This window comes from Microtus pennsylvanicus, chromosome 14, assembly GCF_037038515.1.
Source record: "Microtus pennsylvanicus isolate mMicPen1 chromosome 14, mMicPen1.hap1, whole genome shotgun sequence".
Classification (NCBI taxonomy): domain Eukaryota; kingdom Metazoa; phylum Chordata; class Mammalia; order Rodentia; family Cricetidae; genus Microtus; species Microtus pennsylvanicus.
The window spans coordinates 37,220,379-37,233,425 of NC_134592.1; the positions used below are offsets into that span (position 1 = coordinate 37,220,379).

General features: G+C 34.6%; 1 protein-coding gene across 18 annotated transcripts in view; it reads right to left on the bottom strand.

Moving 5' to 3' along the window:
* Gphn (gephyrin) overlaps positions 1-13,047 on the bottom strand; it is a 342,975-nt gene that overhangs the window by 263,651 nt on the left and 66,277 nt on the right. For all 18 annotated transcript variants that reach the window (XM_075948519.1, XM_075948523.1, XM_075948515.1 and 15 more), the window contains exon 2: positions 4,638-4,716. In XM_075948519.1, the coding sequence (XP_075804634.1) occupies positions 4,638-4,716 (79 nt within the window). The remainder of the gene's footprint in view (positions 1-4,637; positions 4,717-13,047) is intronic.

Genomic DNA, 13,047 nt, shown 5'->3' on the forward strand with positions numbered 1-13,047 from the left:
AAATCTTTCCTTCATGTCTTCTTCAGTCTCTTTGGATGGTTATATCTAATGCAAGCAGGACAATTTCTCACCTGATGTCCTTAGCTCCTGTGAATGTTGTTAAATGCGTAAATGGTATTACTTGCCCTGTCTGTGAAGAGATTGTTGAGGAGGAGCTTACCAAACCACTTGGTTGTTTCACATCCCTATTTGCTAATTGTTTCACCTATTTATATGATTTATGCTCAAAACTCAAGATAGTATGCATCTTTGATAGTATGTTTCTTGATCACAGGAGGCATGTCTGCTAAACCTAGTTACTAAAGAATTTAAGCATCACATAATGCTTTGGGGTTAAATTCTAAAAGAATAACTAACAAAAAGTTAACTACTTATTCTCAGGAATGGAGAGGAGTAAAAAAGATATCTTTTAAAAAAGACCAGTTATGTTTTGGGGTTTATAGCTTTAGTATACCATGGCATATTAGACAATATCATTACAATATACATACTATGGACCAGTAAGCATATAATTCATCAAGCAGTGGAAAAAGTAAGTAAAACTGAAGAAACTTACAGTTGGAGGTGTTACTTACAAGAAAGCCATAAAAAGATTTTTAGAATTAGCAAACCCATGGGTAGCAAAGTAAAAACTCTGTAATATTAATGCTGTTGCTAGAAGAATAAATATTAATACTAAGTGAAATTTGTCTAGAGTGAAAACAAAAACTTCTATTTTATATAGTAAAGTCATCAAAGATGCTCTAAAACTAAATTTTCATAAATAATCCATTAAAAATGTTAACTACATTTTAACGTTTCTGAAAATGCAATTTGAGAAGGTCCAGCTTTATAGGAAATAACCACTTCAGAAGCCACTGTTTACCCTCTGCTGACTGGCATTTTTAAGAAATTCAATTCACCATAGCAACCTGTCTTAATACCAGCAGATAAGCACAGTCTATATTTAGAAATGATTGCTTTCCAGACAGCAATCCTGTCTTTCCTTCATATTTAATGTCATGATCCAAGGGACCAAAATATCACTTATCAGTGAGGCTACAAAATGATGACAAGTATACTTGGAGGAATAAAGCAGTGTTTCAGAAATACCAAAAGAACTTTCCACTCAAACTAAAAAAATTTGTGAACATTTAAGCAAATACCATTTTTCGTGTTTCAGAAATATATATATGTAGATACAACTATTATGTGTAGTTATGTAGATAAATATATATATGTAGATACAACTATTATTTGTATTTATGTAGATAAATATATATATGTAGATACAACTATTTTGTCTAATGTTTTCTCTTCAACATAAACTTTTCATTATTAATCACTTATGAATCATATTTCAAAATATATATGCATTAATAGAATGTTGTTTCTTGATCACTAGTGATGTATAACATTAAATATGTTTCTATTAGCAGGCTATTGTTTTTGATTTTTATTCCTTCAGTATCTGTATTTGAACTATAATCTACAAAAGTATACATCTTTTATGTAAGGAATATAAGGAGTATTATATAAAATAGAAAACTATATAATTTATTAAATTATATAGTTACTTAATCACTATGACTTTATCTGTATTTTAATCTTGGTAGTGACGAAAAAGAGAATTTATGAGTTGGCTAAGATGGTCTTATACTGTCTGTTTTGAATACTACAGTTATAGTAGTCAAACATGGTAGACACTTTACATACAATTTCTTGAAGAATCATTTTAAAGCCAATACTGAAGACAAAACGTGAAGAATTGGTGAACTTTGATGTAAAAATATCAGGAAAATTCCTCGGGATGTTGGATAATTACCTCATACCATGAAGGATAGTAACTATCAAACACACAATCATAATAATAGCAAAGATGTAAGTTGCTTTTGGTTTTTAATCATGTTCTGTGTAGGGATACATGCATATATTGGGGAGACTAGTATATATTTCTAGTGAAAATGTAAAATAGGACAGTTTTTCGGGAAATAGTCTCATGTTTTCAAATGTTAAAAATAGAATACAATATAATTCAGGAATTCCACTCCTAAGTATATATCTAATCGAGGTAAATTTTAAATTCACATTCATCAGATCATTAGCCACAGAGGTCAAAAAGTAGAAGCTATCCGAGAATCTATTGATAAAATAGATAAGCAAAAACATGATTTATACATACAAAATTTCCCACTTTAAATTAAAACTACTAACAGCCTGATAGCCTGTATTGTGAATTATACTTCTAGCATTATAGATTTGCCATAAATCTCCCATCAATTGAGCAATTATTTCTTAGTGTTAAACAATACATATCTATATAATAAGTAGTAAGTTTTTGAAAATACTTGGAAATTAAATGAACCATACCATATACTTCACACCCAACACTTAAACAGCACAGTGAATAGTACCAATACTTTTCTATAGGTCTTTTCAAACTTTTTCTTTCCCCCAAGACAGAGTTTCTCTGTAGCATTAGAGCCTATCCTGGAACTAGCTCTTGTAGACAAGGCTGGCTCAAACTCATGGAGATCTGCAAGCCTCTGCTTCCCAAGTGCTGGGATTAAAAGTGTGTGCCCCCACTGCCCGGCGGTCTTTGAGTCTTAAACAACTTTTAACATTTAAAATTGAGTCTAAGTTATAAATTTGCTAGTTAGAAATAAGCAAAAAAGAAATCTAAAACATGGGGCTGAAGAGATGGCTCAGCAGTTAAGAGCATTGGCTGCTCTTCCAGAGGACCTGAGGCCAAATTCCCAGCACAACATGGTGGTTCACAGCCATTTATGAATTCAGTCCCAGGAAATATGAAACCCTTTTCTGACCTCCAAACACGGTGCACAAACATACATGCAGGCAAAACCTCATAAGCTAGAAACAAACAAACAAACAAATGTTTTTGAATAGCAGAAAAAGAAATTCAAAACAGAAATGTGGTAACTTTTGTCTCGCCCATAGTACACAGTTAAAACTATTTTGAAAGTAAAGAGAATTAAGCTCTATAAAGAATGCAACTGGCTGGGCAGGGGTGATGCACACCTTTAACCCCAGCACTCTGGACACAAAGGCAGGCCAATTTCTGTGCTTATGAGGCCAGCCTAGTCTACAGAGTGAATTCCAGGACAGCCAGGACTGTTACATAGAGAAATCCTGTCTCAAAAAACCATTCAATTGACTATACCTTAAATACCTATATCACAGTCATCTCTCCAGAAGAAAGTTTATTTTTTTTGTAACTTAACATGTATTACTATACTTAAAGAAGAAAAAAGTTAAATTATATCATATGAAGGATAATTTCTTATATGATTGAAAATTATATGTATACAGATATAATATCAAACTAAACTTGATTAAGACTTTTCAATGAATTGAGATACAAAACTAAAAAGGTCTTATAACACAACAAAAATTGACATATTATACATATACAAAGGTTACAACCTTTCAATTTTCATTAGAAATAAAAAATAAGCTATTAAAGTGGTTATATATTTAGAAATTTAGTATGCATACAAATTGGCGATTCAAACTAAAATGAGTGTTTAATTCTACTTGTTTTTGCACTTAACACCTACAGATGGAGATAGGCAAAAATCACTTAGAGAAAACAAGAGATTAGATACCACCTCAACTCAATCTTGACGAGTCAATTTTTACAAGTTGGTAAAAAGACAAAGTAATCCTACAAGATTTGTGACTTTCTCATACTTCTTTTCTAACATGGCATCCCTACTTAACTATGGTTCAAACAACAGCTTATCCAGTGCATTGCATTTCGCTAATTTGTGATAGTGAAATGGATGTAAAATTGTGGGACATATATTATATAGATCTTGAAAATTACAGGATACCTATCACATATTTATAGTATGAAATAGTCTATCTGGGTTTTGCCCTTCTGAACCAATTTTTCAATAATATAAAATTTCAAAACTTAAGAAAATTATTAAATAGCAATATCATCCCAGAATATATGTTTATAAGAAAGAGGATGATCTGAAAAGCAAACAAAAGAAACAATTTAAAGAAGAGGGAGGAGCATGGTGGCAGATGCTTGTGATATATAACACTGGGAGGCAGAGACAGGAGGATCATGACTTGGAAGCCAGCCAAGGCTACAGAATGAGTTCGAAACACGACTGAACTGAGATGATGTCTCAATAAACAAAAAAATAAAAAATACTGAAAGCTACAAGACTCTAAACATTCTATGGATTGCAGTGTTCTGATATGGAACATTAAGTGTGTGTGTGTATACACTTATGTATATATAATATAGTTATTATGAATGCTTTATATTTCTAATTTTAAGAATAAATAATTACTGCAAATACGTTTTTCAAAGAAACTTAAAATTGATGTAAGTAAATTTATTCTCATCTCCCCCAAATAAATGAATTAGTAAGTAATTCCTTTGACCAATACCTACTGCCACACGCTGTCACCAGTTACTAATGCTATGAAAGTCAATCTTTCATGATGACAACCACATCTTCTAATGTTTTTCCTTTTTATAAAAAGAAACTGCTCCATCAGACTTCACTAAATGTAACAAATTCTCAGAAAAAGTTTAAAATTAGCTGTTAAAAACTATTTTTAAGTTAATAAAAAAATAAAGTTTTAAATTATACGTAGTGATAAAAACAAGTACTCACAAAGAAGGATCTTGGACAAGATCTTTAAGATTTATCCCACTTCGGTCTTCTGCAAGATTCCTGAAGCAGCTATCACTCACTAAACAAGAAAAGGAGAAAGAAAACAAAATTAATTTTTATGTTTCACTATAGCCAGTACTGACCAAAAATAATTTTTTGTTTTTTTTGTTTTTGTTTTTTCGAGACAGGGTTTCTCTGTAGCTTTGGTGCCTGTCCCGGAACTAGCTCTTGTAGACCAGGCTGGCCTCGAACTCACAGAGATCCGCCTACCTCTGCCTCCCGAGTGCTGGGATTAAAGGCGTGCGCCACCACCGCCCGGCCCCAAAAATAATTTTTAAATGAAATTTATCCTTTATATTTCTTTTCTACATAGCAGCATTAAGTTTTTGTTTTTGCTTTTTTTTCCCCCAGAAAGAGTTTCCCTGTGTGCTATGGAGCCAGTCCTTGAACTCACTCTGTTGACCAGGCTTGCCTTGAACTCACAGAGATCTGCCTGCCTCTACCTTCTGAGTGCTGCTGGGATTATAGGTGTGTGCCACCACCAGCAGGCATATTAATGCTTTTTGAGGAGAAAAATATTAATGGTCAACAACAAGGCCAACATTTCAATGACAAGTAGCTAATTAAAATACACTAACCTTATATAAATTTGATCTATAAAGCAATTAAAATGTGGAAATTTGTTTTCACTTCTAGAAGATTAATCTACTGATACATAATGGCAAGTCCCTGATCCCACAGTACAGAAAATAAGAGATTAACAAAACTGCTACCCTTGCCATAACATTTGTTTGAAACAGTAGAGATCAATGAAAATAAAATTATAAACTAAACTTGTAGAATGGAAATAGCTTCATAGGTAATTTCAGTCTGCTGATTGTTTGGATTTCTGGTAACATTTGCCATTTACATAGACTAAGATCAAAAGTGATTTATCTGGAAAAAGAAAAATCACCATGGCTCTTGATATTTGCGGGCCAGCAGGCCAGACAAGAAACCAGCAAAGTTCAAAACAACAGTTTTGGAGGATAACTGGCTCCCACCTCCTGTTAATTTAGAATTAAAGAAAAAGAACTTTCATGCCCATGTTTACTATTCCACCCCATGGACACTACTTGCAAACAATAGCTTACAAGTATGAGATGGAACACAAAATATAAATAATGATCAAGATAATAAAGAATACACTACAGATGATACAGAGTTTAAACACCTAAGAAAACTATTTAATATGACAGATTCAATGTAATGCCCATCAAAATCCCAGCAAAATTCTTCGCTGACCTCAACAGAACGGTACTCAACTTCATATGGAAAAGCACAAAACTCAGGATAGCCAAAACAATCCTGTACAATAAAAGAACTTCTGGAGGCATTACAATACCTGACTTCAAACTCTACTACAGAGCTACAGTAATGAAAACAGCCTGGTATTGGCATTAAGAACAGACAGAAGGACCAATGGAACCGAATAGAAGACCCGGATATCAATCCACACATCTTTGAACACCTGATATTTGACAAAGAAGCAAAAAGTATCAAATAGAAAAAAAAACATATTTAACAAGTAGTGCTGGCATGACTGGATGTAAACATGTAGAAGAATGAAAATAGAGACCCATAAATACACCATGCACAAAACTCAAGTCCAAATGGATCAAAGACCTCAACATAAAGCCAGCCACACTGAACCTTATAGAAAAGAAAGTGGGAAATACACTTGAATGCATTGGCACAAGAGACCACTTCTTAAATATAACCCCAGAAGCACAGACACTGAGAAAAACAATTAATAAATGGGACCTCCGGAAACTGAAAAGCTTCTGTAAAGCAAAGGACACAACCAAGAAGACAAAACAACAGCCTACAGAATGGGAAAAGATCTTCACTAACCCCACATCAGACAGAGGTCTGATCTCTAAAATATACAAAGAGCTCAAAAAATTGGTCACCAAAAGAACAAACACATAATCCAATTTAAAAAATGGAATACAGAGAACTCTCAACAGAGGAATCTAAAATGGCTGAAAGACACTTAAGGAAATGTTCAACATCCTTAGTCATCAGAGAAATACAAATCAAAACAACTCTGAGATTCCATCTTACACCAGTAAGAATGGCCAAGATCAAAAACACTGATGACAACTTATGCTGGAGGGGTTGTGGAGAAAAGGGAACACTTCTGCATTGCTGGTGGGAGTGAAAGCTGGTACAGCCACTTTGGATGTCAGTGTGGCGATTTCTCAGAAAATTAGGAAACAACCTTCCTCAAGACCCTGTAATACCACTTTTGGGTATATATCCCAAGGATGCTCAATCGTGCCACAAAGACATGTGCTCAACTATGTTCATAGCAGCTTTGTTTGTCATAGCCAGAACCTGGAAACAACCTAAATGCCCCTTGACCAAGAATAGATAAGGAAAATGTGGTACATTTACACAATGGAGTAGTACTCAGCAGAACAAATAATGACATCTTGAATTTTGCAGGAAAATGGATGGAGCTAGAAAACATTATTTTGAGTGAGGTAACCCAGACATAGAAAGACAATTATCAAATTTACTCACTCATAGGTGGTTTTTAAACATAAAAACCACAATCCCAGAGAACTTAGACAACAACGAGGATACTAAGAGAGACTTACATAGATGTAATCTACATAGGAAGTAGAAAGTAGAAAAAGACAAGATCTCCTGAGTAAACTGGAAGCATGGGGACATTGGGGGAGGGTTGAAGGGGGAGGGGAGAAGTAGGAAGGGGAGCAGAGAAAAATGTAGAGCTCAATAAAAATCAGTATAAAAATTATTTAACATGAGGTAAAGAAAAATCCTTAACAATAGTCTAAAGAGGAATAGTCAACAAAGAATAAAATCTACCAAAGAGAATTAGATAATTTTAGAAATGATATGTATAAAATGTGAAATTATGAAGCTGGCAGGTTCATATCCAACTCAACAGAGCAAAATCTAAGAATTGATTTTAACTTAAGAATTGAATTGAAAAGTCAGCTGACAAATGTCTAAAATTAGAAAAAAACAAGAGTATAAACTATATAGAAATCAAACAATGAAACATAAACAAGAGAGAATGGAAGAGAAAACAATACTTTTAAGAAGAATAAAAACTTCTGGAAATACCTAAAAATTGATTTAAAAAAAAAAAGACTAAGTAGACTTAGAAAGAATAGCAAATGCCACACTAAAAAAGTAAAAGATTTACAATAAAGGGTAAAAATGTTGTAGGGATGTGATGGGATGATCAAGGGGTATTTATTAATCACAAAAAACAAGGGTAGCTTTGCAATGAAGAAATTAGATAAACAACATCTTGCTTATTTGTTTGTTTTGTTGCTGTTTTTCAAGACAGGGTTTCTCTGTGTCACGCTTGCCGTTCTGGAACTTTATTAAACCAGGCTGATCTCAAACTCAAGAAATTCGCCTCCTGAGTTCTGGAACTAAAAGGAGTGTGCCGCCACCACCACCTGGCCGATAAACAACATTTTAAAGAAGTTATTTCAACCAGGTGTGCAGCATTATGCATAGTTATATTTTTCAAACATCCCATTTTAACTGTGGTAAGATGATACATCATTTGCATTTCTATGTGATTCATAGTACTGAGCACTTTCCATGAATTTGTTGGTATTACTATTTTCTCCTGAGAAATGCCTATTCATATTATTTGTCCATCTTTTATAGTTATTAGTTTTATATAGGTTGGGTGGGCACATGTCATGGCACATATGAGCAGATCAAAGAATAACTTGCCGGAATAGGTTCTCTTCTTTCACTATGTAGGTTCTAAAAATCAAACTCAGGTCATCAGACATGGTAGTAAATGCCTTTGTGCACTGAGGCATCTCAAAGGCCCATCTCACTGGTTCGTTGTTAAACTGATTATCCCAGGGAGATGCCATTGTAATGTTAAGTACCTTTTATATTCAAAATATTTTCTGAATAATTAAAAATAATTACTATATTAAAATATCAAATTGGGTGAGTCACAGACATTTATACAATTTAACATCTTCGAGTGTGTATATCTGTGTGGTATATGCATGTTTGTATGTACATGTATACACACACACTCACACACACATTTAGAGGCAAGAGGTCAACATATGTGTCTTCCTTAAACGCTCTCCACTCTACCTTTTGAGAAAGGGTCTCTACTGAACTTGGAGCTCACCAGTTCAACTAGATTAGACTAGTGGGCAAGAACTGCCTCCAAGGAGCTGGAATTATAGGCTCAAGTAATCATGCCTTGCTTTTTAAGTGGGCGCCTGCGGATACAAATGCAGGTTCTCAGTCATGTGCAGAAAGCACTTAACCAACTGTTTTGGGGTACTACTGCTATGACAAAACACCATGACAAAAAGCAACCTGGGGGGGAAGGGTTTATTTCAGTTTACAGTTCCACAACAGAGTCTATCACAGAGAAATCAGGGCAGGAGCTTTGAAGCAAGAGCTAACGTAGAGACCATGAAGCTACTTCCCAAGGCTTGCTTAGCCTGAACAGGCACTGCCCACAATGAGCTGCCCCCCCCATACATCATTAATCAACGATATGCACCACAGGCTTGCCCACAGGCCAAAATGGTTGGGTAATTTTCTCATTTAGGCTCCCTCGTCCCAAATGATTCTAGCTTTTGTCAAGTTGGCATTAGACTAGGCAGTACCATCTGTTTGTGCCATCAAACTAGACCCAGTATTTTTTGTTTTGTTTTGTTTTTATTTTTGTTTTTCGGGACAGGGTTTCTCTGTAGCTTGGAACCTGTCCTGGAACTGGCTCTTGTAGACAAGGTTGTCCTCGAACTCACAGAGATCCGTCTACCTCGGCCTCCCGAGTGCTGGGATTAAAGGTATGCGCCACCACGGCCCGGCTCAGACCCAGTATTGTTAATCCATAAAAAAGTATTTCTAGATTAATTTTAATTGTGCTAATGTCTCTGGAAATTTTTCTTATATTCTGTAGGTTGTCTCTCACTTCATCGTTTACTTGAAGTTTTTTTTTTAGCCTGATGTTATACCATCTGGCAATTTTTGCTTTTGTTTCATGTACTTTGGGAGTCCCATGCAGGAAATCACTCCCTGTTCAAATATTTTAAAGTGTTTTCCCTGTTTTCTTCCAAAGATTCCAGCATTTTGAGTCTTATATGAAGACCATTAATCCACCTTGCTAGACATTGCACAAGGTGAAAGACGGGTCAAGTTTCACGTGTGTGGCTATCCAGTTTCCCAAGCAAGATTCACTGAAAATGCTATATATACTTTCTCTAATGTATGTTTTTGGAAGCTTTGTCAAGAGTCGAGTGTACAGGTATTTCTGAGACCTCTTGGTCAATTTTGTTTAACATTCCATATAGAATTTAAAAGAATATATTCGTCATCTAAAAAGAAAAGGTCCTTTCACTGTCAGTTAACTCATCATTTTTGCTGTTGCCTTGCTTTTCTTCCATCACTTTTATGGGCCATCTATGTACTCTATGAGCCACTATCAAATGTATCATGAATTCCATCAATATGACTAGAAAATTGTTTTGTTAGCTTCTGTTTCTAGAGAATTTTTATACATTTAAATCATTCTTACTATGCGATACACATTTAACTGTGTGTGATAAATTCCTGGCACACTGACTACTATTATTACAAAATCCAACTTTCATATCTAGTCTTTAGTTGAGACTGTTTTGTTGAACATTAGTATAGCATTACTAGCTTTGACTTAAGTGTTTGCATGGCAAATTTTCTTCTATCCTCCCTTAGTCTTTATATTTAAGATATGTCTCTTACATCAAGCATATAATCAGATTATTTTGTTTTGTTTTATATAGTCTGACACATAGTGACTTAACAAGTATTTAATGTAATCAATATGATCAGGCAGATGAACCTCATACAGCTTGCAACTGAGGCCTGAAATCTGCTCTAAAGTAAACTTTGTTGCAAAATGTCACCCATTTCCCAAGAGATTCTAGGTTGTGTAAAGTTGATAATTAAAGTTAACTGGTAAAGATAAGTATTGATAATATTCTACTAATTTGGTTCAGTAGTGGTTTCCTGGATATTCATTAGAACAACACTCTTTTAAGATAAAGTTCATGTTTGTATGTTTTCCTATTTCTACAAAGAAGATTTTATATAAAACATAGATCATAATGACTTCAATATTGAGATATGGGTATTTCTGTAGTAATAGGAGCGGCGGGGCTGCGTTCCCAGCACCCCGGCAGCCTGCTCGGCTAGCTTATGCCCCGAAATAATTACATGGACACTGTATTCATTTAATCACTGCTTGGCCCTTTAGCTTTAGCCCTTACTGGCTAATTCTGATATACCGATCAACCCATCTCTAATAATCTGTGAGCACCGGTCTTACCGGGAAGATTCTAGGTCGGAGCTTCATCGTGTGTGTCTGCCCGGGAGCGGGGCATGGTGTCTCTCTGAGGCGTCTGCTCCCAAGAGGAGAGCTGTAGAGTCTGAGCTCACTTCCTCTTACTCCCAGCGTTCTGTTCTGTTTACTCCTCCCACCTATCTTCTAACCAATGAGGACCAAGCAGTTTCTTTTTATTTAACCAATGACCTTCCTCCATCATATTTCTAATAAAGCATAGCTCTGGCAGTCAAAAATTAAAATCTAACATTGTCTTCTTAATTTATGAAATTACAGTTTTTTAACTTAAACTGTCATTACTAATCTTCCAAAACAGTAATAGCTCTAATATAAGTCAAATTTAATTACAAGTTCATCAAATTGAATTACCTATCACTAAACTCACATATTAACACCTTAAACACAAATTTTAAAATTTAGCCTTGGTATATGGCTTTTTAAAAAAAATAGTAAATTCATGCTTTCATCTTCATTAACTACCTGTACCTAACCAAAAAAATAAACCATTAAGTAGTATTATTATATACATTAACAAAAAAATCTCAACAGAATCATGACACCTAATCAATACATGTTTCTTTACTCCTTTTTGGCTTTTCTCTATGTGGCCCTGGCTGTTCTGGAACTCACTCTCTAGCCCACACTGGCCTTGAACTCAGAACTCAGAGATCCACCTGCCTCTGCCTCCTGAGTGCTGGGACTAAAGGCATGCACCACCACGGCCAGGCTCTTACTGTTTTTCTTCAAAAATAACATATCTTCAAAAAACTGGATTACCTTTTTTCCAATACTTTATCTCAAATGTATATACCATTAGCACTTCTGCTGAACTTTTGTTCTTCAATAAATACTTCTACTATAACATAATCATGGCAATCAAGCTTGATTAGTTACTTGATTCTAGTCAGCCTCATCAAAAAACAAGCCCTAAACATCAATATGATTATGATTATCTCAGAACTTCTTAGTGGCAAATCTTATGTCTTCAGAGCTTGCAGCCTTGTACAAGATTGTGTTTGTAAATCTGTTATTCTCACTTAAGTGAGACTATTATCCATAGCCCAAACTAGAGGAGAATATAATATATTGAAATGCTTGGGATTTTGTCTAAGGCAAGAGTTGGCAAACATTTTCTTCTGAAAAGGACAGATATATTAGTGTATATTCTCTCATCCCTCCCAACATGATGCTTCTAGAAATATATTTTTAATTGAAACAGAATTATATTTCCCCCTTAGCCCATACAAAATGCTCCACCTTCAACCACTCCATGCTACCCTCAAGTTGATAGTCTTTTTCTATGATTATTACTGTCAAATACATATATACACATAATATATAAATACAACCTACATACTGAATCTGTTTTTCTTTTCTCTCTCTCTCTCTCTCTCTCTCTATCTATCTATCTATCTATCTATCTATCTATCTCTCTCTTTCAAGGTTGACCACTTTGTATGGGACTTTTTTTAAAACTAAAAATATCAAGCTAAAAAGAACAAAATCAAGCTTCAAACAGTTTGGCACAAAGGCTGTCAGCCAATTCCTGGTAAAGAAGACAGCTTCCAATTCAGTGAATTGTGCTGATCACCCTTAACCAGCTGGTCCTTCAGATTTGTCTTTGGATATGGCTGCCACCCAGTGGACATCATCAGTTTTTCACTTATCTAAATCATTCATGAAACATGTTTAAACATTTATGATGTGCTCTGAATATTATATAAAATCACTCCAAGGGCTTTATTCACAAATTTAAAAGAATAGCAAACTCATTAAAATTCATGAGTTGATTTCAGATTTTACCCACACCAAAACATTAATCAAACTACCTTATATACATATGTCCACAATGACAGTAACAACCATAAAACGGCTGCAAAGTTGGAGAATAGCAAATGGCATAATGTATAGAGATGATGTCAATACCAAGAGCAATGGCTTTTTTTCTCATCTTTGGTTGTTTGCTCCAGATTGGTAACAAGGCTACAATTGTTCCTCTTTATGTAGTTTCTGACA